This window comes from Astatotilapia calliptera, chromosome 20 (assembly GCF_964374335.1).
Source record: "Astatotilapia calliptera chromosome 20, fAstCal68.1, whole genome shotgun sequence".
NCBI classification, from domain to species: domain Eukaryota; kingdom Metazoa; phylum Chordata; class Actinopteri; order Cichliformes; family Cichlidae; genus Astatotilapia; species Astatotilapia calliptera.
In genome coordinates, this window is record NC_137441.1 from 1,935,001 (window position 1) to 1,960,405 (window position 25,405).

Genomic DNA, 25,405 nt, shown 5'->3' on the forward strand with positions numbered 1-25,405 from the left:
CGTCCGGTTCTGCCTCAGCAGGACTAAAATCATCCTTTGCAGGGAGGTTGCAGCATATTTTTTTAAACCAATCTTTGCATAACTATTTTTAAATCCTGGTACAATTACAGCCACATAAGCTAGTGCAATCTTCTTCTTTTTTTTTTTTTTTGCATATGAAACTGGAGGAGTACTGACACATCACGCATTCAACTTGTCCCCGGTCGTGGTTTCCTTCCACAAATGGCTTTTTGCAAAAATCCGGTAAAAAGTGGTGGCAACAACAAAAACATTACAATCCAGAAACACAATCTGATCAGCTGCTCATAGCACTTCCTAGTTGGACTGTCCGCCATTACCATTACCAAACTGGAAGTGAGAAACGTAGTTTTTTCCCCTACAGGGCCTTTCCACGGCCATGTTTGACTTTATGCCTTTCTGTATCGTTTCTGGGAGGCTTAGAACTTAAACTGCACCGTTGGAAATATTTTGATGCTGTTTTTTGCAAATTGTGCACAATGATATTTATTTTTGTTTTTCCTGCAGTTCAATTCAATTCAATTTTATTTATACAGCACCAAATCACAACAATAGTTGCCTAAAGGCGCTTTATATTGTAAGGTTGACTCTACAATAATACATACAGAGAAAACCCAACAATCATATGACCCCCTGTGAGCAGCACTTTGGCGACAGTGGGAAGGAAAAACTCCCTTTTAACAGGAAGACAGAACCAGGCTCAGGGAGGGGCGGGGCCATCTGCTCAGGGAGGGGCGGGGCCATCTGCTGCGACCGGTTGGGGTGAGAGAAGGAAGACAGGATAATTCAGGGTCACCTGATCCACTATATGCTTTAGCAAAAAGGAAAGTTTTAAGCATAATTTTAAGCCTAAAAGTAGAGATAGTATCTGTCTCCAAGTTTAGAAAAACTGAGTGTATCTCAAAAATGAAACTATGAAGACACTCAAAATAAAGGTCCTGTGCTTGGAAACTTTTTTGTGCAGCTTTTTACAGTTTTGAGGGATAAACCTCTGAAATTTCTGTAACTACAAATATGTGTAAAAAAAATGACTTTCAACTTTTTTTGTAGTTTATTGCACTTATTTTCAATGTATGTAGTTATTATGGACTTAAAGCATACATGTTATTAATATTTGTGATATAACGGTTGTATTGATGTATAGCAACTTGAAATGCTCCCACAAATGTCACTGCAGCAGGTAAAAATGTAAAGATAAGCTCTGGCAGACTTGGATCTATGGTGGGTTTTAAACGGGGGGCACAGAGGAGGAACACGCTGAGGAAGGCAGGTGAAATCCGAATATTTGTTCCACAATAAATTAGATTTTCGTGTTCATGTGAAGCGCAGATATAGTTGGTACTTTATGAGAAGTTTCACATTTGTGTGGAGCGAATATTTGATTGGTCAGTCAGTCGTATTTCAGGGAGCAGGTGGTTTGTTGAGCTCAGTCTTCTGAGGTTGTTTTCTTGTTACTGTGAAGTTTTTTTCATCTAATTCTTTGTAGCATGAATCCAGTTTTTCTGTGCATAATTAAATGTGATGTCTTCTGCATGATGCCCGAGTCTCTGTTCACTAATTCTGCTGTTTGAACAGGTGTTAGCATACGCAGGTGCAACCTTTGGAAACAAACTGATTTGCTGTTGTGTCTTCAAGATGTTCAAAATGTTCTCTGTACAGTTCAGCAGGCAGCATATTACTGCATCAAACTACTTCCTGTTACTGTTTCTGGTCGCGTCTCCTGCTGCGTCTGCTCTAATCTCCTCCTGCAGGGAGGCGCAGATCGTACTCCGCTCCTCAGCTCAGCAGCTTGAATTTTAAAAACAGCTCCACTGAGAAAATGTAATAAAACTTCACTGTTGAGAGGAGCCGACCGTCCTGAGGCGTGATTCCAGCTGCTGCTCACAAACACACACACGCGAGGCATCAGGTGTGTGTGTCTGCACCAGTGACACACACACACACCTGCAGATTCACACACATACATGCAGCAGCCTCGTATACACACAAACTGGCGCTCTGCTTCTTGCTGCAGGTGTTTTTGGGTTCAGACTTTGTTTTAGGCTTTAAGCTTGTGATAGTTGACTAATGTCAAACATTTGTTCTTTTGTGTGTTTGCGTTACTTGTGGGGTATTCCCTCAGTCCAGTTTTGGGCAGTTGAAAATCACGCCAACAAGGCCTCTACATGTTCCCCAAATAACTGAAAAGTATCCTGGGGCCTCGGGGGAAGAGTGCAGCAGGAGACTGACAGAAGTGTAGGGATGGGTACCGGTGGCACCAGTTCTGACATAAACGGTAGTAACCAGACTGAAAAGCAGCGCACATTTCGGTGCTTTATTTCGGTGCTTTTTTTTCCTGAGCTGTGATACACTTTAGATTCTAGCCAATCATTTTACGTTTCCGAGGATAGTAGGCGGGGCCAGGTACGTACGTTCTGTTAGAGCAGAGCTACAGATTAAAAATGTCCAAGGCGAAGTGGTCAAAGTCTGGCTGTACTTCATAGCAAAATATGCAAACTCAGCAGCAACAAGTGCTTTAAGCTGATACTGTGATACTGTCAAAGGAGGTAACACCTCAAATCCGATGAAACACCTGGCGACGTATAGCGTTTTTTTTAAAGCCGAGAAATGCGCCGTATTTGATAGCTTGCTGCGAGACCTCACACCGAGCACATCTACTGCGGGTGGGTTGCCTGTTATCGGACCCGGAGTTAGCAACATCCCCCAAAAACCCGAAGAGGAGAGTCCTGGCCCCTAGCCCTGCCAGTGTAGCAGAAATGATGAGGATGATGATGCAGCAGCAGCCGTTCTTCTCTGCGTGAGTAGCTTAATGTTGTTCGTGTGTAATTTACGTTGAGTAGGCTAACCACGTTATTACATTAATGCATGTAAGGTGAACTAGCAAACATCATCATAGCTACATGCGGCTGTCTCCTTGTTTGATGGCAGATACTCCCTTCACCCTGGCCAAAAAGGCTAAAATGACCAAAGAAAAAGTGGAAAACAGTTAAACATGAGAGGTTTTTGGACAAAGTTTGTGTTTTTTCCCATTGATTAAGCACTGCTTCCAGCCAAGAGTGATACCATATATGCCCCATAGCTGCAGAAAAGGCTAACATTGTTATCTTTTTACAAAAAAAACAGCTGAACATGAGAGGTTTTTGGACAAAGTTTGTGTTTTTTCCATTGTTTAAGCACCGGTTTGAGCACCGTTTGAGCACCGGCACCATTTCAAAAGCACCGATTTGGCACCGGTATCGGATAAAACCTAAACGATACCCATCCCTACAGAAGTGTTTGCAGCGATGTGTTCAAAGTGAGGAGAGAAATGAAGATGAAGCTTTTCACTGGTGGACCTACGTTCCTGCCACTTATGGCCGTAAGATAAAAGTTACAGAAATGGACTTCCTCCAAAGGATTCCTGGATTCTCAGAGATCCGGTGACAAACTTAGAGAGAGTGCTAAATCTCTAAGCTCAGTTACATCTGATTAGGATGCCTCCAGTACTCATCCTGGGGGAGGTGTTGCAGGCACGCTCGTCAATGTGGAGATGCTGAAGCCAAAGTGTCATTATTCCCAGAAGAAGAGCTGGAGGAGGAGATCAGAGGGAGGGACATCAGAGCATCTATGCTTAGACTCCTGCCACACACCCAGACACACAGTAGAACATGGGTGGATGTTTCAGGGACATGAAGCTGCTTGAACAGTGACCAAGTTCCTGTAAGGAAGTGGGTCTGACCATCACACCCCACACTTATCACTGATCATGAACTGGGAAAAAAGAATCCAAGTTCATTCTAGTGAAATGAAGAGCAGCACATCAGCAACATGTCATTGTTTCAGCTCTGGTTCCTCCGTGTTTTACCCCTGATGTCCACGCCCCGCCCGCCGTAAGGTAACTTGTTAAGTTCACGATTTAAAATGAGCTTGAAGTAACGCGCTAAGTGTGCAACCATGTCAGGGTTAGTGTGTGTGTGGGTGTGTGTTGCAGCACTGCAGTACTGCGGTGAATCTCCAGCTGATCACATTTCATGCAGGTCAGATTGTTCTCAGCAGAAAAACGATATCGTTTCTTGTTTGCTTGGTGGATTTAGCTGATGACCTGGCTGAGACCCGCTCGGCTCAGGTTGCTGTGGCCGTGTTTGTTCTGCTGAGAAACAAGTAAGCACTCTCGTCTCGTCCCTCCTGCTGTTTCCATGTTTTTTATATTCTTCTGGGAAAGCTGCTTGAGGGCATGAAGCCAGGGGCCATTCCAGGATTTTTTAAAATCAGGTAAACCAAAGAGCATTCAGACAGGAAATCAAAAAGCCTCCATCAGACATAAAGACAGTGTTGAAAATTGGCTTAGAAAACACTGGGCATGGTTTCAGTGTTGTGCGTGGATATTTTAATGTTGCAGGAAACCATAAAGAGAAATTCCCAAGAGCAAAGGTTAGACATCAGACATGAGAAAGTCATGTTTGTTTCTCAAGTCGCATTTTTACATATTTAAATGAAAAAAATCAAATTCAATTTGAGTTCATATGGCTGCTGTGCAGAAATCTCGAGCTAACCCTCATTTCTGTATGTTTTGATTGAAACGTGGTAAATAGACGCAGTTATTTTCTGAAACGTGCTCTCAAAAAAGTCAAAACCAAGTTTCTCCAGTTCCTTTTATATTTGGTATGATCACTTTTTTTCTTTTGCATCTCTGAGGCAGCTTCCTGTAATTTCTAGGAGGCTTCAGGAAAAGTTCTTCAGGCATCTTGAAGGTCATTCAAAGCTCTTCTCTGGATGTTGGCTGCTTTTCCATCACGATGACCCCACACTGCTTTAATGATGGATCAGTCGATCCATGACTGTTGGTGTTCCATTGTTGTGGTTTGTTTCTATCCAGGAGCACTTTTACTGCCAGTGTGTTTGGGGTCACTGATATGTTGAAAAGTAAAGCTGCTGAGAATCTGGAAAGGATCTCTTTTTCTCTCTGTTCATTTTTCCATCAGTTTGAACAAAATCTCCAAACCACTGGCTGCAGATCAGCCCCAAACCGCACGGAAGCCTCCGCTGTGTTTGTCAGATGGCTGTAGACGCTCTCCTGAGCACCTCCCTACATACTGACAACCTTTTGAACCAGAAAGTTGCACAAATGATGTGCTCCTAATAACAAAGTGCCTAAAGATACAAATACAATATCTAAAATTGGTTCTTTGGTAAGCTGTCTGTTATGTGTCCGGTAGCAGGACTGGTCTGGGAGCATCCAAAAACACTTTGAAAGACCTTCAGAAAGGCTGCAGAACTATTACTCAAGATTCATGTAAAATATTGCATGAAAGTGTGGCTCCTTGGAGATATAAAGGGCTTGTTCTTGACCTTTGCACAGCATGGTATGTGCATTAAGCTATAAAGTATGACTATGAAGTCTCCAACAAGGACCCGCACTCTGTGGTCACCGGCGGGCTACACAGCAGATAGTGGTAAATTTTGGGTAATAGCAATAATGATGCTAACGCGTAGCTAGGAGCAGCTGATTTTTCAGTTTCTGGGTAAAAGGTGACATCACAAGTGCTGTGACGTCTTCTAGCTTAGCATGCATGACAGTGCAGTAACAAAAGTACAAGAATTACAAGAATGACTAACTTCTGTTATGCCTGTGCAAGTGATGACAGTAGCTTGTAGCAAACAGCAGTGTGGCAACAGGCAGTGAGCCTCACCTGGTGTCACACAGGTCAGCATTCATGTTTTTTTAGTTCAGCGACCGAAGATTGGTTTTGAAGTTGCCACTAAAGTTGTGCTTTCTTTGCTCCCAGCAGGTGGCGCTGTGCTTCAAATGGCACAGGTGACCTTTCAGTGCTGAGCACATTCGGAATTTCATTTCAATCTTTCTCGCTCTGCTCTGCCAGAATATGTTAGCTACGCTGCATTGTGTGTGTGTGTGTGTGTGTGTGTGTGTGTGTGTGTGTGTGTGTGTGTGTGTGTGTATGTGTGTGTGTGTTGCATCTCCCCCATATGCTTGTGATCCTCCCAACACACACACACACACGCATGCTAAAATCAGCAACACACAGCAGCGGAGTGACAGCATGAAACCCCGGTTGTCATAGCAACACCTCACTTGACTCCTGCAACCACCCTCCTTCCCTATGCCCCACCCCTCCTGTTACACAGCAACCGTCTCCCAGCAACATCCTCCTCCCACCCATCTCGTTCTCTCTCTGTAATTGTCTCAGCGAAGTTGAAACAAACATGAACAAGGGAAGGAAACAGGATGCAGGAGAGAAGGAGAGGAAAGGAGAGGAGGAATGATAAAGAGGAAAAGCAGCTGCTGAGACCAGAACCATCCCATCTGGCGGTGATTCTGAGCAGAGCTGTCATGCTTGACATTAAAACACACGATTACCACTCACAACTTAACCGTGATGTCATTAAAGATGCACGTCGGGGCCTGGCATAGATTACATGTTGTAGTCACCTCAGAGTGTTGCATGTGGGACAGACATGTAGGTTTGAAGCCATGAGTGTGAGAGGTTATGCCTGGGCGCCTGGGTCAGCGGTTAGAGGAGGACAAACCTCGATCCAGCTGCAGTGTGTGAGGCAGGAAACACTGAGGCTTTCAAGCATCTGCTGCTAACGTCTCGCTCCCGCTTACCTTGGGTGACCTTCAGAGTTCTCGTAGAACTTTCCAGTATGTTTCCACACAGTGACGTTACACATCCTTCTTAATATTACAGGAAAACATTGTTTAAAACGATTTATGTAAATATGTCTTCCTCATGTCTGTCACTCTGTTCCTTTCCTGTTTTTTTATGGTGGCCTCACATGTGCAAACATGGAGAGCATAAGGCACAAAGAGCAGCCGTCAGGCCCCATACAGAGCAGGACAGGCATCAGTGACAGCACACACTGACTTAGACTCGGGAGGAAATTCGATGTTCACCAACTGCTAAAAGCAGCTGAAAGAGAAACATAAACTGGCAGGCTTCAGAGGAGCTTGGATGACCTGCAGGGTTTACCTGATGGTGTCTGTAGACACTTTACTTGCTTTTTGAATGCATGTTTGCACAAAACCAGAAACCTGGTGAGGAGGCTGGCCTGGATGATGGGTGCCGCCTGACTGAGACAGCAGCAGAGCCCCGTCTGTACTTTAGGAAATAAGAGTCCGAATGTTTTTGTCCTTTATGTGGGGTTTGGTTTGTGCGGGGGGGAGGCTATATTGGGGGCTATTTCTAAGCTGACAGTATCTAGTGTTGCACATTGTTAGTGTCTTGATGAAGCAGAGAGGAAGGATTAAGGAAAGGAACTTGAATCTAAGCATCTAAGACATCTTTTCATAGATTTTCATGGAAAAAGTCTTAATAATTCCACAGGAAACTGAAATGTGGGGACATCTCATATTTTTAGTTCTGTTACTATGCTAACTGTTCTATATGCGGCGCCTTTAACCTCATATATCCCCAACAAACTACAAGAATCAGTGTCGAAACAGATTTCTTTACTTGTACTTCTTTTTCTGAAGAACATGAGGAAGGAAAAAGAGAGAAAAGGAAAATAATGACGAAGAGGAGGAGGGGAAGAGGGCAGCTTATGAGAAGTAATGATGAATTATAGAAGCTTGTCCCCAGGCTGAAGAGTCACTGTGCAGGGAGGGATGGAGGGGGTGGGGGGTGAGTCAATGATGGATGGAGAAAAAGACAGAGATAGGAGAAAGGGGATGGAAAAGGCGAATAAAAAGAAGTAGCTCAAAGCAAATGTTGAAAAAGGGAAGAGTTGGGAAAGAGGATAAAAGGAGGAGAGGGACGGGTGGTCAGAGAAAAGATACTGACGGGTGACAGGAGGAGGCAGAACCATGTGTGGGTCAGTGCATTCTGTCACAGAGCACAAAACTATGCAAAGCCCCAGTTCCTGTTGCCATGGAAACCAGGAAAGCTCTTTCATGTTTCACAGTGTTGCCCACGGTAACTGTCATGAGATTGAATGAACGATGGGGGGGGTGATGAGGCCATAATTTCAGAGGAATACACAGAACCAGGGTTCTGGTCCAGCTGTTTCCGGATGTTTCCTGAAACGTGCACATCTGGGCTACATCTGCAGCGAAAATATTCAGCTCGTGGAACTTTGAGGCTGTGAGAAACAGCCTGCCTGCATCGTGTCTGAAACATATCAGCTGAATAACACCGAGAAATATTCTTATCTGCTCTGAAGCGTGACCCCGGGTTCCTGTGAACCTGAAACAGCTGTCTCACTGAAACAAAGTGGGAGGAGCCACTGGGTTTCCCGCTGACATTTCCGTCTTATAAAGTTTGACCTCCGACACAGGAAGCTCTCCGGGATCATGGACTGCGACGTATGGACCAAAACCCATATTTCTGTATTAATCAGATAAACAGAAATACACATTGTGTGTTTGCTACTGATGGATGTAAAGTGCAGATCATCTGTGATGTCACAGGTCATGTTTAAAATCTGTTGGTGTCTCAGTCAGGAGCTGCTGCGGTTTTCAGGACACGGAAAAACTATTTTACATCTTTCTATCTGATATTTAACATAAAAATGCTCTCTTTACTAATAGGATAGCACCGTGTGTGCAGTGTTTTTTAAGTGCTTTTGTATAACGTTCAGCTCAGAATCTGTGTGTTATCTGTAGTAGACGGCGTAGGCCACACCCACTGCAGACACACAAGCTAAAGGGGTGATCGCCTGTGGACGCTCAGCAGATTTTACACTGCTGGAAGAATCGATAGTGGACGCTTTTAACCACTTCCCCTGCAGCCGGACAGATCTTTCTGAAGAGGAGGTGAAAGTATTGCATTACACTAGACTCCATTCACAAATACGAGGGGAGGTTTTCATCTTCTGCTGCAGCTGGTTAGTTTGTGCGACTAACAGAGTCGGTTAGGCATTAAAACATCGCTGCTTTCACTGGTGTTTTATGTTTCTGAGTTGTTTCCACAAATCAGTGAACAAACTATTTGACCAACCCTGTGTGTCCCTCTGTGCTACAAATAACAAGATATTTCATGCAACATATCAGACTTTAGTGATGCAAAATCAGAAAATGTTGTTATATTTTCTAATTTTGCATCTCTTTTTAAAAAAATCTCTCATACCTGCCAGCCTTAACAAAGTACCAACCCTGCAGATTTATGCTGTACCAGTGACGCTCTGATATATCAGCCATTGCTGGCTTTGTAGGATGATGTCTTACCCCTTTGATTCTCTTCTATCACATCAACCCTCAACATGTCCTCCTTCACTACATCCTCGGATCTTCTCTGTGTTCTTCCTCTTTTCTTCCTGCCTGGCAGCTCCATCTTCATCATCCTGTGTATCCACTTTCCCTCCTCTGCACATGTCCAAACCACCTCAGCTCTGACTTCCTGTCCGTCACCACTGCAAACGAGAAGGGACTGAGAGCCGACCCTCCGATGTAATCTGTCTGTCCTTCATATTTACTGATTACTACATGAAATTAATATTTTCATAACTCACCTGGACTATTTTACACTTTAACAGTGGAAAAGTGCTGATTTGGACATGGAATTAATGTGTTGCTGTTCGAGCCTCGCACATGACAGATTTTTACACTGCATCATTCATCATCTACAAACTGCAATAAAAGCTCAAAAGAAGTTGTTTGTTAGCTTGATAAGAAGATGACAGTTAAAACTGCTCTGTCTTCTTGGTTGCCATGGTGAAATGTACTTTGAAGTCTGCACATACATGCAGACAGAAATATGCTTCCTATTGAAATTCGTCAGTTTCAAAGTCAAGCTGACAAAACGTCACATTTGAGTCTGTGCTCTGCTTCCAGTTTAACCTCCGAGCCTTCACCTTTTATCGCTCACTCAGATATTTTCCAACAAGGGGTTCCCCAAAGCAGCTCCTCACACTTCAGCGAGCTGCATCGTGACAGCGTGTCGCAACACTTCTGGCTTTCTTATCAATCGATCAGACATAAAGCTTCTTTTACATCAGCAGCAGCAGCTCTGGGAGCACAAGCACCAGTTTGTTTTTAAATAAGGACCTGTATTTATTGATCACACAATCCCCTGAATACAGTGGAGTGATGCAGCCGTTCCACAGGAGGCTTCGATGCACCTTCAGCTGCGTGTGTCAGGTCTTCTGTAAAACGACATCACGTGGTGTTGACACACAGAAGTTCATGTAAGAGAAAGCTGCCTGCACTTTTTAACTACATGGATATGTTTTCCTTGATGTCAGTGGATGAGCACGTGCACGGAGAGGAGGCTTTGTTGGAATATTTGGGCCGTTTTGCCGCTGGCGTCTCGCCCACTTTGGCTGCAGTCAGCTGCCACTCATCGCGCTGCTTCTGTCAGAAAGCTGCTCCCTGCAGCCGGTCAGCATCTCCTCACCAAAACCAGGCTGGGTTATCGGCTACGATCGACGAGATTCTCGGTTCATGGTCACGAGACACCAGCAGACTCCGTAAATTCTCACAAGTCTGACGTCTGTTGCTGCTTTCTTTAAGTACTTGAAATAAATGTGTGACTTCTTTTTTCTGGTCCTCAGCTAAAAATGAAGCTTCGGCTTCGCTGCTAATGAGTCAGTGTGAAAAAACACATCCTCAGAATCAAAACTATAAGCTGTTCGTCCACTCAGAAATGCAGAGCGATGGTTTTTCCAAGAATGTTTTTTTTACATTCTTAAATAGAAACAATATCTGTAATATATAAATCAGTTACTTAAAAATGAATGTGTGTTTTGTTTTAGAGCGAGGATGATGATGATGATTTAAGCAAACATGCTGCTCGTCTAAACCCTGGAGGGTGCGGTCATTTTAACCACTTCACAAATACAAAACAAACCAAGATGTTTGTGGATTTTTCTTCTCTGACAGAGTTTAGTAATCACATCATGAAGCACAGGACGTCATTTATCATCTGTGCAGTGGGAAGTCTCACACAGGAAACAGCAGGGATGCCGTGGCTCGATGCAGAAGGGTTCGCTGGGACCTTTGAAGTTTGATGGTCAGACTTTTGTCTGATTGTTTCTTAATAACATTTAAATTTACAACAATGGATTACATTGATGGGTAATACATTTCATTACAGTAGATGTCTTTCTGAAAGTGCTGTAGCTCATTCTGAGGATATAACTCTGTTATCTTCTTTGATGTCACGTTCCAACATGCAGCTGGCTGCCTGTGTCCGACTACCAAACAGCCCCGCCCCTGCAGGAGGTTTCTTCCTGCTAAAGGGGAGTTTTTCCTTCCCACTGTCACCAAGTGCTTGCTCATATGGGGTCGTCTGGTTTTCTCAGTAATATAGTAGGATCTTTACCTTACAGTATAAAGTCCCTTGAGGTAACTGTTTTTGGGATGTGGCTCTATATAAATAGAACTGAATTGAGTTTGCATGTTTTTCTTGTGTCTATGAGGCATCAAACAGCTCGCGTGTTGTCATTTAAAGACTTTGCTCAGTAAAAGTGACCTTGAGCATTTTCTCCATCTTCAGTGACCAAGGCGACATTGCCTAGCAAACAGTCCCTTTTTGTGTTCTTTGAAGTGTAGACGAAGCTGGTTTCAGAAGCAAAAAGGATGAACCTCGTTACTGTTTTTATGATGATGGCTAGAAGGAGGCTCTGATTTAAATGGCGTTGTGAGAAACGATGGGCCTGCAGATGACTGTATAATGATTTTCTGATGCGTGTGACAATGACCCGATCGATGGTCTCTCTTCTGCTGTCGTATACTTTGGTTTCTGGCTCCATGAGAGAGAGAGAGCTCATCAGGCTTTGTTGATGATGGTAGTTTAGATACTTTAACCAATAAATGGCATCAAACTGGGCAACAGTGATTAAAAAGAGTTTAGATTTAGCTCTTACGACTTTATGTTTATTCGTTTACAGTTTATTAGCTGATGTAAAACTGCAGCAGAGAGGCATCTTTGACACAGGAGCTGAAGTCAGTCACAGGAACACTCATGCAGGTTGCATGCAAAGATGATAATGCTCAAAGGTTTACCTGTAAAACAAGGTGGGTTTGTTTGTGTTTTTGTTCTGAATTATTCAAAGCATACAAGCTGCAAATATGTGAAATTTAAATGAATAGAAATATAAAGAAACTTTTTTTCCTCCCTTTTGTTCTAATTACCAAATTATCCTTAGAGCTGTGAACCATTTAGGCGTGTTTTACAGCTCCGGTCGGCATGAATTCACCTTTTTATCCCAATTACAAAAGATAGCTTCTCGCTTTTTATGTTTTGCACCACATTACGGAAACAATAAGACCAGAAACCAACACCCACGAACTTCTGGTGTTTCAATTCAATTCAGTTTTATTTATATAGCGCAAATCACAACAACAGTCGCCTCAAGACACTTTAAATTGTACAGTAGATCCTACAGTAATACATACAGAGAAAAACCCAACAATCATATGACCCCCTATGAGCAAGCACTTTGGCGACAGTGGGAAGGAAAAACTCCCTTTTAACAGGAAGAAACCTCCAGCAGAACCAGGCTCAGGGAGGGGCGGGGCCATCTGCTGCACCGGTTGGGGTGAGAGAAGGAAGACAGAATAAAGACATGCTGTGGAAGAGAGACAGAGATTAATAACAGATATGATTCAATGCAGAGAGGTCTGTTAATACATAGTGAGTGAAGAAGAAACACCCAGTGCATCATGGGAATCCCCCAGCAGCCTATTGCAGCATCACTAAGGGAGGATTCAGGGTCACCTGGTCCAGCCCTATATATTTATACCTGTATCTCTATATTTATCTATTTATCCTAGTATTTGAAGCCATTAGCTGCTGATAAAGCCAGAACATTACAGTGTGACCTCCCCCATCGGGCTGCACCATCTTTGCTGTCTGCTGGCCACCCGTCAGCCCCTGACTAATAAATGTAGTGCAGTAAGTAGAGCTTAATAAGCAGCACGTGTGGACATGCCCTCTGAGATGTGCTTGAATAGATCTTTCACGTGTTTTCTTCACATCTGTGGAGACCTTTAACACCAGCTGCTGTGTCAAAGTGTTTCTGACACTTTTACACGAAACTTTTCGGATGTTTTCACATATTTGGATGATCACAATCATCACTGAGCTCGCAGACACGTTAATGCTTCACTTTGGGGTCCAGCGTGGAGATTAAAGAAAGCGACGAAGGAGGAGGAAGTCCAGAGCTGTAAAAGTACACACAGAGAGAGAGAGGGCGATGAAGGAGGGCTGATGATGATGCGTCTCTGACGAGGCGCGAGGGTAGCAGAGAGCGGTGGAGGCAGGAGGACACAGAGCAGGAGAGAGAGGCTGAGGCAGCACTGGATCTCCGCTCGGCTCTCCCTCCCTCCCTCCCTCTCTCCGGTCTCCTCCCGGTGGTTGTTGTTGTTGTTGCCGCCGCGTTGATCAACAGCAGCAACGATGTGGTGCATCAACTGCGCCTCGGACAAAACGCCCGCGATCCTGCACAACAAGCTGCTGTACTGGTAAGAAACAAGCCGACGCGCACACACGGGCGCGCGCACAGCGGCGGACCCTCTGCGTGTTTTCCGCCCGCGGTGCCGCACTGCCGAGCAGCTGATGCTCGTGGCTGTTAATGAAACGCGACGTTATTCAGACTAACGGCGTCGTTACAGGTGATGTCACTGCCGTCACCGCTAATCACCTGTCATTTTGTGCGTGTGCGAGCGTGCGTGTGCGCCTCCTCCTGCCTACCTGTCTCTCTCTCTCTCTCTCCCTCCTGTCTCCCTTGGTGCATGTCTCACTACCTTTCTGGTGTAGGTGTGTCGTTGCCGCAGCTCGTAACGTGTCAAACTTTTCACGTGAAGGAGGCGCAGACACGGCGGAGCGCGCTGAGTGGGCGCAAACGGAACTCGGGCCGCTGAATTAGAAGGTTTGAAGTGATTTTCAGTGTCTCTAAAGGAGACTTTGGACCTGTTTGGGTTCAGACTCGAAGCACCGCGGTGCTCCTGATCTGCTCGTGTGGCAGCTTCATGTAATGTGCGTGGAAATCTAGACTCAGATGTGCTTTAATGGCTCTCCCTCCCTCCCTCTCGCGATGAGAGGTCATTAGGAGATGAGCTCAGTTATGGGCCTCTTGTTCATCAGCTGATTGTATCCACAGAGAGCTGGGATCACCATTAGATGCAGGATCGATCCCACTGCCAGCACTTTCACGGGCGGGTTATGATACAGTGGCCCTCCGGGATCACAGTAACAAAGACACCAACATTCAGCCCTGCTGTTTCTGCTCATTCTTTAACTGTTCTCGCTGTTTGCTCCTTTTCTCCTGTTGGACTCGTTTTTGTTGACATCACTTTGCTCTTGGTTAGTTTCTCTTTTGTTTTTGTGGATGTTTTTTGTTGTTTTCGTCACTTTATGGTCACATTTCTTTCATCACGTTGTTGGTTTTGGTTCTCAGGTGTTTTCGCTGAAGCCTCTTTTTGTATTTTTTTGCGGATTTTCATAATTTTTTGGTCATTTTGAGGGTTTTTTAATCAGTTCTCAGGTTTTGTCAGTGACAGTGTGAAAGCACTTATTTGACATTTCTGAGCTGATTAGCTGTGGTTTGTTTTCCATTTGTGGTTGTTTTACAGTCAGTGGATTTTGTAATGGTCTAGGTTTGTTTCACATCATTTTGCAGATGTTTTGCGTTTCTCTCAGTTGGTTTTTTGTCAGTGGTTGTCATTTTGCTGTTGCTGTTGTTTTTTTGTGGTGTTGTTGCAACTCATATTGGTTGCTGAGTATCTCACTGGTTGTTTCATATCACTTTGTTATGGCTTTCTGGTTATTTTGTGGTAAATGTGCATGTTTGTGGTTGCTTTGTGCTCAAACTGAAAGTGTTTGCGGTGGTTTTGTGGGTCTGTTCTTCATTCCTCACGGTCACTTTAACTGTGGGGCTCGTTCTGGTATCCGTCATGCACACTGTGTATGTTTGTTTGCAGCCAGCAGCACCCAAGTGGTTTGTTTTGATTTTATTTTCACATGAAGATGTAAAAACAGGAAGGATTAAATCAATAAATTCAGTTCTCTTGAAGCATGCAGGCCTCCTGTGCATAGAAGGTTTAATGTGATATTATTTTGAGAGGCATCTTAGGGGACCAGTTATTGGATGTTTGTGTTGATAATGACAGAAAATAACCTCAAAGGAGGGCTAATTTCACAGTTACCACCAATCACTGCAAACAGCACATTTAGCAGCATCTAGGGTTTTGTGCTGTAGAGAATTTAGAATGACAGCCGTAGTTATGAGGATGAACAATAAACGTGTGCGATAAAAACACTACGGAGAACAAACGAGCACTGAAACACAATCTGCCCTCATCTCTCTGAAACGCCTTAACGACTGAGGCTGAACGCATTATGTGAACTTCTAAAAACATCTTCGTGTCTGTTGGTTGTGGTGCCTGCAACAGCTGGCCTGGTGTCACACTGAAGGCAGTGATGAATTGTGGGATATTCTGGGCTCTGAAGCGTGCGAGGAGAGAAGTGTGTGCTGCTGTTTTTCAGTTGTGAGTCGGTCTGACGGGCCGTATAGTTGTGCACTACAGAGGGTTTCTGTGCGCACGTTCTCTCCAACTCTGTGTGGGTTTGCTCCAGGTGCTCCAGCGTCCTCCCACAGTCATGCATGCTTGTTAGGTTCATTGGTGATTTTAAATTGGCGGTAAGTGAGGATGCGAGCGTCTGTCTCGACGTCCGACCAGGCAGCTGTCCGTGGTGCTCCCGCCTCTCGCTCAGTGTCGGCTGGGATCGGCTCCAGCTACTTGCGACACAGGACAGATGAGTGGCCGTGGACGTGTTTGTGGTGTTTGCTCCCAGTTTTTCCTTCCACCTGTTGGTCCTTTGACATTGTAGACGCGATGTCTTTTCCACTGCTGTGCCTCTACTTAAGCTGACAGAGAGATGCTGTACAGGGAAGAGTCAGAGGAAAAACCTGTGGGAGAAATCCTGATATCATTTATTCTTCAAAGAAACACCTGAAAAATTGCAAAGCTATGATTTATTGCCAGGTTCAAAGTCTGGAGGCAGCTGTTTTTTGAATCTTCCGGTGTAGCCAGGATCAGCCTTTGAGCTAATATCCGCTTCTTATTTCAGTGTTTCACTTATTGGCCCCCAGGCAGTCATTAATGTTAGTCATGATCTTCATTACACCGCTGGGAAGCAAGTAAATGAGGCTGACTTACAGAAACCAGTGGGCCCTCCTCTACAGCTCTAAGTCCGACTGTACTGAGTTTGAAAAAGTCTAAAAGAGGCAAGAAAATAAGACAGTGGACACATTAGTGGGACAGGATTGTCTGTCCTTCAACAATTTCTCTTTTCTCCTAAAAACATCGTTTATGCACTTTCTCTGTTTAAAGTGGTTCAGAAATGTTGCCTCCATGACTTTTATGTAAAAGTGAGAAAGGTCACACATTTTTATTTTTCCCGTCTTTGGGCTGCATACATACGTTGAGAGTCCGGTGCTCGTCCTTCCTCTCCCTCTCTTGTCATACAAGGTTGTGGGTTAATCTGCTTCAGTAATGAGTTTGCTGTCGGCACGAATCAGACGACCGTTGTTTTGACATTTTCCTCTCTGACCTCACACTCTCGCTGCGATCCTGCTAACAGACGGTCTGTCTGTCTGTCGGACACCTTTCTCCCACAGACAGACGTTAAGATCCACAGTTTGAATCATGTGACGGTCACAGTGAGTGTAATCACAGACATCAGCTGTTTATAGCGACAGCGCACAGAGCAGCTTTTTTTATTTAACGCCTTTAACAGTTGTTATGATCCATACGCTGAAGTTACACAGGAAAAATAATACAAAGAAACCAACTGAACAAATCATTCTTGGTTTACATGAACAGTCTTAAAACATTGCAGCACCAGACCAGCGTCCTCTAATGATGAGATTTGAGAAATAAAATTCCCCTCTCATCCCTGCGGGCGGTTTATCCTTCAAGCTCGGGTCCTCTACCAGAGGCCTGGGAGCTTGAGGGTCCTGCGCAGTATCTTAGCTGTTCCCAGGACTGCGCTCTTCTGGACAGAGATCTCCGATGTTGTTCCCGGGATCTGCTGGAGCCACTCGCCTAGCTTGGGAGTCACCGCACCTAGTGCTCCGATTACCACGGGGACCACCGTTACCCTCACCATCCACATCTTCTCGAGCTCTTGGTATTTCTCCAGCTTTACGTGTTCCTTCTTCCTGACGTTGCTGTCGTTCAGTATCACTACAGCCGTCTTTTTCTGCTTGTCCACCACTACTCTGTCCAGTTGTTTAGTCATCACCAGTTTGTCCATCTGTATCTGGAAGTCTCACAGGGACTTTGAGCTGTTGGAGGTTTCTAGAAAGAAACATCTTTTTGCAACACTGACACCAGCTGGAAACACTGTGAAGCAAAAAGATGTCACTAAAGTGAACTCATACCTTCCTTTTTTGTCATTTACCAAAACCTTCACTTGTTAATGCAACGTTATGCTGCTTTTAGCTGTGTTTCTGCACAACATGAAATAAAGTAAAGCATGGATTGTTTTTCCACAGTCGGGTGAAGTCGGAGGACACTGGCGGTGTTGTTTTTGTCAGAACAGATGTGTGCTGTTCTCGGAGTAGGACTGTGGTTAATCGCTGCGTCGTTCGTGTACTTTTGGTCCTTTCAGGAACTCTTAGCGAGACATTAGAGCCGCGGTTTTGTGTTGTTGCTGATCTAAGAATCCACGACGTAGCTTCGTTCCAGTACCATAGAGAAGTCGTGTTCGTCCTGGCAGCACAGGTGGGAATCCGGCCCTCAGCCCCAGCAGTGCTGCGCTTCATTAGTTCTCTGCTCTGCCAGTGGGAGTGTTGAGGAAGAAAAGACATAAACTGAGTCATGCAGGCTGTTGGAGGAGTGTTGCTGAAGGAGTTGACTCAGCGGCATTGTTGCTTTAATCCCATGAGGAGCGAGGCTGTTGCCTGGAAACCTCCGAGCTGATTTTGACCCGACTCCTCGCTCAGGCTTTCTGGGACACGCTTGGGCTGTAAGGCCTGTGAGAAACGCCGAGCGGGACGGACGCTGCAGGGCGAAGGATCCTACAGGCTGCTGCGCTCGTTACAGACATTATTATCCTGTGTAAGAGGGAACATACTGAGGACTTGGCTCCTGTTTGAGCCTTACATGCAGCAGAGCAGAGGATGCAAAGCTTAAAGACAAGATATTAAATGTGAATGGTGCATCCTCTGGGGAGCAGGAAGGTGATGTGTTAATATGTATGATGATATTTTAGACTCTGACTTTTGATGCTACGGGTAACAATCAATCCTTCAGGGACCCTGAATATCAACAGTGAATTCATTATGGTCTGGACGGGTTTTGTGCTTTGAGTCCACGCCTGTGGGAAACCATCCTCAGGTATACTTGCTGTATTATGTTTGTTCTTTATTTAGCTGCTATTTAACCAGAAAATGAAATCTCTCTTTGGAGACACTGAAAGACCGATTTTAGCAAAACAAAAAACAAAAGAATAAAACCCAACTATTTCTATTATGATCGAAACAACCTCCTCAACCTCCTCCGACCACAGGTACAACATGCCCAGGACCCACTACAGTTTGCATACAAGGCGGGTGTCGGAGTGGAGGATGCCATCCTGTACCTCCTACACAGAGCCCACTCACACCTGGATGGGGGAAAAGGCACGGTCAGGATCCTGTTTCTTGACTTTTCCAGTGCCTTTAATACCATCCGGCCCTGTATGCTTCAGGAAAAACTGAACAGGATGGAGGTGGACCCCTGCCTGGTGGCTTGGATCTCCGACTACCTCACCGACAGACCACAGTACGTCAGGCTGAAGGACATCACGTCTGACACAGTGGTCAGCAGCACAGGAGCACCACAGGGAACTGTGCTGTCCCCTCTTCTCTTCACCCTGTACACCTCTGACTTCTGCTACAACTCTGAATTATGCCATATTCAGAAGTTTGCAGACGACACAGCCATCATGGGGTGTATCTGGGATGATCAGGAAGAGGAGTACAGGAGCCTGGTGAGGAACTTTGTCGCATGGAGTCACACAAACCACCTGCAACTCAACACCTCAAAGACTAAGGAACTGGTTGTGGACTTCGGGAGGTCCAGAGAAGGTCCACTGCCGGTTCAGATAGAGGGGGAGGAGGTGGAGGTGGTCAACAAGTACAAGTACCCCGGGCTGTGGGTGGACAATAAACTGGACTGGTCATGCAACACAGAGCACCTGTATAAAAAAGCCCAAAGCCGACTGTACTTCCTCAGGAGGCTGAGGTCTTTTAACATCTGCAGGAAGCTCCTGAGGATGTTTTACCAGTCGGTGGTTGCTGGAGTACTTTTCTATGCTGTGGTGTGCTGGGGGAGCAGCACAGCAAAGAGGGACTCATCCAGGCTGGAGAAACTGATCAGGAAGGCTGGCTCTGTGGTCGGCATGAAGCTGGACACTCTGGTGACAGTGGCAGAGAAAAGGACATTAAAGAAACTGATGGACATTATGGACAATGCTGGGCATCCTCTGCACACGGCCATAAACAACCAGAAGAGTCTGTTCAGTGACAGGTTGCTTCTCCCCAAGACAAGAACTAACAGACTTAAAAACTCCTTTGTCCCACACGCCATCAGACTGTTTAACTCCTCTCTGGAGGGGAGAGGGAGGGGAAACAGGAGGACAAAGGAGAAGGGAACAACTAAGCTGTAGTGCCTCTTCACCTCACTGTACAATACCTTGTGCAATACTTTTGTAAATAGTCAACAGTGCAATAGACTCAATACTTGAAATGTGCAATTCACTTGTATTTTTATTTTTATTCCTATTTATTTTATTTATCCCCTTCGTATATTTTATTTATATTGTCTCTGTATTTATATATGTGTGTGTGTGTGTGTATAACTCTGTAACTTCTGTCGGTGCTGTGCTTTTTTGGAAATCGAATTTCCCAGAGGAACCCACCCGAGGGATTAATAAAGTTCTATCTAATCTAATCTAATCTAATCTAACCTTCCTCAGACATTTTGGTCCACACTGACCTGTGAGCGTCACACATGCCTGACACCATCTCCCGCTCCACCACGTCCCAAAGGTGCTCGGCTGGATGGAAATCTGATGACCCTGAAGGCCGTTTGAGTGCAGAGAACTGATTTTCATTTTCAAGAAAGCAGTTTGAGATAATGTGAGATTTGTGAAACATCCTGCTGTAATGAGGCATCGGTGGGAGGATAGAAAACAGTACAGTGTGCTAAAAAGTTACCGCCCACACGATTACACCAACATGAGCCTGAACCGTTGATACAAAGCTGGATGGTTTCATGTTGTTTCGGTCAAACCCTAATTTGAATGTCGTAGCAGAACTCGAGCTCCCAGTGGGGTCTCCTGCTGCTGGAGCCCATCTGCCAGGTTTGACATCCAAAGATGCTCTTCTGCACATCTTGTGTTCAATAAGTGGTCACATGACTTACTGTGTCCTTCCTTTCAGCTTCAAGCAGTCTGCCCTTTCTCCTCTGACCTCTGAGATCAACAAAGATCTGCTGTGCATGGATGTTTTCTCTTTTTCACACCGTTGCCTGTAACCTTAGAGATAACTGTGTGGGACGATTGTGAAATCAGAGCAGCTCGTCTGGCATCGACGACCATACCAGTGTTCAGAGTCACTAAAATCAAGTTTCTGCCTCGTTCTGATGCTCGATTTGAACTTCAGCAGGTCGTCTTTACCACGTCTACATGCCTAAATGCACTGATTTGCTGGTTGCCTGTTCCTGAGCAGCTGAGCAGGTGTAACTAGCACACAGAGAATATGTTGTTTAAGAAAAGGAGGACATCAGTGGAACAGCTGCTGTCAGTTAGGGCACATCACCAGTTTAGAGAAACATCCTGCCATACTACAGGAGAGAAGAACGACAGTTTTATAACCTGGAGGGAATAAAAATTTCTCTTTTACTCTCATGTTGATTTTCTGTTTATGATGCAGCTTTTGTTTTTAACCTTGACCTCAGTAGATCCGAGATGAAAACAGGAAGAAGGAAATAAAGTTTGTTGTAATTAGATTTTTCAAAGCTTCTTTTGATTTTGACTCACGTGTCGATGTCATGTCCAAAGCAGCGAGGTTTACACGTTGGCTGGTTTGTTAGGGTCGTAAATAAAGCTTTGAAGAAGCATCAGCAGCTCTTACAAGATGGCTTCTAGTTTAACAACATGGGAACGAGTGGTCAGGATATTCATTCCACTGGAACGAGTTTAATTTCACTGCCATTCATAGTAAAAATCAAAAGATCAATAGGTAGAAGAAGCCGTCTGTGTTCAGGCTTTCGGGTTTCAGCGGGTTGGGTTCAGTATAAACTGATGGAACATTTAAGTTTGGATGTCTGAACTCGTCAGACTCAGATCACGCGTCAGGTTTCTGAGGATTTCTCTCACCTTCTCATAGCTGTCTGAACATCAGTCACAGAGCGTGATTCTACACTGTTCGTCCAACAGGAACCTCCAACTCTCAGGTTCTCTTCAAAAGAGCCTCTCTCTCTTCACATCAGTCATCACTCTGTCGATGTGTTTCTGTAGTGATAATCAGTCACAGTGGAAATCTTTTTTAAGAGTATGTAAAGGGTACAGCTTGGATTTGGGGTCACGAGGGTGATCTCACTGCCAACACCTCAAATGCTGCTGATTGGTCGAGACCCCCTGAGGTCCCATTTTAGCTGCGTACCCCTTGAGTCGTGCTAAAATGCTGAGCTCGAGGAGCCGGTTGCAAATGGGAGCAAGTTTTCTTTCTAAGATGGCATTAAAGTGAAAAAGTGCACTGTTTGTCAGTTCAATGCAAAAAAATCCAAAATTATCAGCTTACTCAGGACACGATCTCCATGTGCACAGGCCTAACAGGCTAAACACCCCAACCAGACATCCCTGCGTGCTCCACCACCTCCACCTTTGGTTCTTTTAGGTTTTCGTCTTCATTGTATATGAAGTTCCATGAAAGTTGGTTCACCGTGTTACATAATCAAGATTATGTGTTGCTGCTATAATCAAACCTGCCTGACTTGACATCTCTGCTGACAGACCCAAAATACTGGAAAATGTCCTAATGATGGAAACAGTGGAAATAATGGACAGCAGAGGCCTGAGGTCATCACAGTCTCGTTGTGTTGGATAGGAGAGTGTTTTTGGCAGCTTCAGTCTGTCTCTCTGCTTCTCCTGTTTCCTCAGACAGACTGAGACATGATGCAGCAAAATGCTAACTACCCTGCACTGTACAGTGTGTGTGTGTGTGTGTGTGTGTGTGTGTGCAGGGCTGTGGGTGGATGATCAGGGCTTATTATGTCTGCTCAGCTCAGATCCTATGCACACACACCGACCAGCTTTACTGCAGCAGAAGAGGAGAGATGGGCTCACATAAACAGCCCGCACTGCTACAACTGTGGCTTGTAAAATGTGTGTGTGAGAGCGAGAGAGGGAGATTAATCAGTGTTTTGTGCTCTGCAGTATTTTGTGGGCTTCAAACACCCCCAGAACAGCCAGAAGGTGCTCAGATGTGTGTTTGTGTGTTTAAATATAGTGAGAAAATAATTGGTTAAGCATGACGGCAGCAGTTAGCCTGAAATTAACACCCGCCAACCCTCCAAGTGCAGGTAAAACTGAACTAATGTTGCAGGAAACATGACTGAATCAGAGTCTAAATATTCCTACAGTCTGTCGCTGCAGTTCCCATAAACACGATGCTGCACCTCTCTGCTTCTCAGAGCCACGTATAAGGTTTCAGTTTAAGCTTCTAGCTGGCCGTCAGCATCGCGCATCACACGTGGATGGATTATTGGAAGGGCGTAGACCCCTGAAGAAGGAGGGCCAGTAGATTTCTGAGCAAGTTAAACAGTTCTTGTTGTAAAGAAACGACGCAAGGAAACAAAGTAACCAAATTGGCTTCGAAACGCTACAACAACACTTTGTAACTCATTTACTGCTATTGATCCAGATGCTGCTGGCGTCTTCAGTCCCTGGTTTGGTGCTAAAAGCTACATGGTTACTTTTAAGAAAACTTGGTGCCAAAGGGTCATTTAAAAGCATTTGTTTCAGGCATGTGGCTGAACCTGGCATCTCCATTTCACTTAGTCCTCCATTGCTGAAATGTTTTCACACGAGTACAGTGTTGACAGGGTTGAGAGACTCGGGTCATCGTGTGTTACATTGTGTGCAGGTGTGGGTGGACGGAGAAGGTCAAATTTAAAGTTGTGCGTAATTCTTTTTGTTCTGCTACTGTAACACTAACGGCTCGTTATGTGGTGGTTTGAAACAATCACAGAGGAGGGGACAGGAGGACACTGTGGGGTCAATTATTTCCCACGTATATCACCAAAATAACGTTCATATAGTTATAAGTAGGAGAGCAGTAAGTCGTAACTCGTTTACAATGATTTAACCTGCCTACACATATCTGCTAATATGGTTACCATCTGTGTTTGTAATGACTAAAATGGTTAATGAGCACATTGGCAAACTTAACAGTTTTAGCTTTTGTCTTAAAGTCTCCTTTGTTTGCGTCCACTGGGTCTCATGTAGCACTCAGCAGGAGTGTGTCTGCGTCAGATGCTTTCACACTGCTTAAATATCCCGTTTGGTTCAGACGTCCTTGCTGCCTGCGTGGAACAGGAAGCTTGTTACCTGAGACTGAGTTTCATTTAACAGCTGACTCTGCGGTTGATTGAAGCTGCCACTGTCACCCAAGCAGGTCATCAATGAGTGGCCCAAACACTTAAGGGTTAACCCTGTGGATAGTGATCGCTAAGGCTGCAGACGGCTCCAAACATGTTTCCTGCAGGGTTTTTTTCTACTGTTGGATTTGTGTGACATCATAGAAAGGGGACATCCTTATATGGTCATCTCAGGTAACTAGCCCAGAAGCCTCGCCCACCTGATGCTCAAAACTGGATTAAAGGGGGAGGAGCTTGTTTCAGACAGAGGATACACAGGGCTGAGTACAAGATGAACTTAATTCAATAACTGTGGCTAATACGAGGCTGCTCTCGAAGAGAACAAGTATTAAAACTGTGGCTGGAAATGAGAAGCATAGCTCTGCTTTGCTTCCTTATTGTTTCCTCATAAACAGACTGTGTGTCAGCCGTGTGCACACTTAAATGCAGATGGGCACCGAAGGCTCATTTCCCCGATGAGCAGCGCTGACCATTAGCCGTTAGTGCTGATAGCTCTTCATTTATTTATTCTTCTTGGATGCTTGTGATGAAACGATAGCTGTTGTCCCCAGAGTTGCATCAAAAGGAGGAAAGCTGCTTTTATCAGAACCCAACGCCACCACAGTTTGGTAATATTGGGTTTTAAAGTCATCAATCACCTTTCAAATTAGGGACGTGAATTGATGTGATTCCATTATCGATCTCACTTCCTTCATTTGGAGAGTCACCAGCATCTCTAAGCAGTATATCAAAGACATTCAGTTGTACAGAACGGTTCCTGATTCCTGTTCCAAATACACACAGATCTAAACTCAAGGATGTCGTCTGCAGTCATTCAGGTGCGTGGGACTCCCAGCATGGCCGCTGGAGGCTGCTCCACCAGCTGGAAGCCATTTAAAGACATTACAAAGTATGATGAGCTGCATAGGTCTCTGCCGTCCAAATGTTTTACTCCCCCACATTTTATACATAACAAACAGGTGTTAGTGATGAGTGTGTGTGGTGTGTGTCTCTGTTTGTTGGTCAGTCACACACTGGATGGTTTTAGTGAAATTAGAAAGTACGTCTGTGTCGTCACATCTGAAACAGGAGCTTTCAGGTTTTGAAACCTTTTTACTTTGAAAGGAGTCACTCTAACGTCACACAGTGTAAACTGATTACACTGAATTAGTTTAGCTCAGGTAATCATTATGTGACCTACTTTTCAGTGTGTAGCTGTCCAGGAACTGTCCCAGGATCAGTTGGGCAAACCTTCAAACGCTGACAGAGAACACTTCGAAAACTCAAAAAGGAAAATTAGGCCACGTTTGGAAACAGGAGAGAATCCACTAACTGCTGCTTTTGTCTTACATCCACAATATTTCTGGATCTGTTTGCATCGACTTTTATTCTTACTTGATACCAAAAGCTATTTCAGTTTTCTTTAGTTGGACAAATGTTTCCAGTGACTGATGTCCTGAGAACGTGTTATTACGGAACCGCTCGTGATATTTTTATAGGCTTTCATGGTCTCAGCTGGAATGTTCTCATTGTTTGTTTGCTGTGATTTAGCCCCATATGAATTGAATTGAACTGGTTTCTGACCGACATGTAAAAACATAAAATAATTAAAATAACTGACTGTAACCTGACAGCCTCAGTCATTACCAATCAGAACATTTCTCCATCGTTTAAAATTCGTTGTGTCAGGATCATCCTCTCTACTTTCTCATATAGAACTATAGAAATATTGGCCATCAGTACTGGACAATGAAAACTCCACAATTTCTCCCATTAACTTGCATGATGATGAGCATCATCTATCATCTATGCTGATTATAT

General features: G+C 44.6%; 1 protein-coding gene across 5 annotated transcripts in view; it reads left to right on the top strand.

Annotated features, from left to right (window-relative positions):
* The window catches only part of LOC113013210 (IQ motif and SEC7 domain-containing protein 1-like), a 109,999-nt gene that overhangs the window by 26,015 nt on the left and 58,579 nt on the right, over window positions 1-25,405 (top strand). The window contains exon 1 of one of the 5 annotated variants that reach the window (XM_080295031.1): window positions 13,086-13,417. The exons of the other annotated variants lie outside the window; for them this stretch is intronic. Coding sequence (XP_080151157.1) covers window positions 13,353-13,417 — 65 coding nt within the window. The 5' untranslated portion in view covers window positions 13,086-13,352. Of the gene's footprint in view, window positions 1-13,085; window positions 13,418-25,405 lie in introns of those variants that run through there. 5 annotated transcript variants of the gene reach the window in all.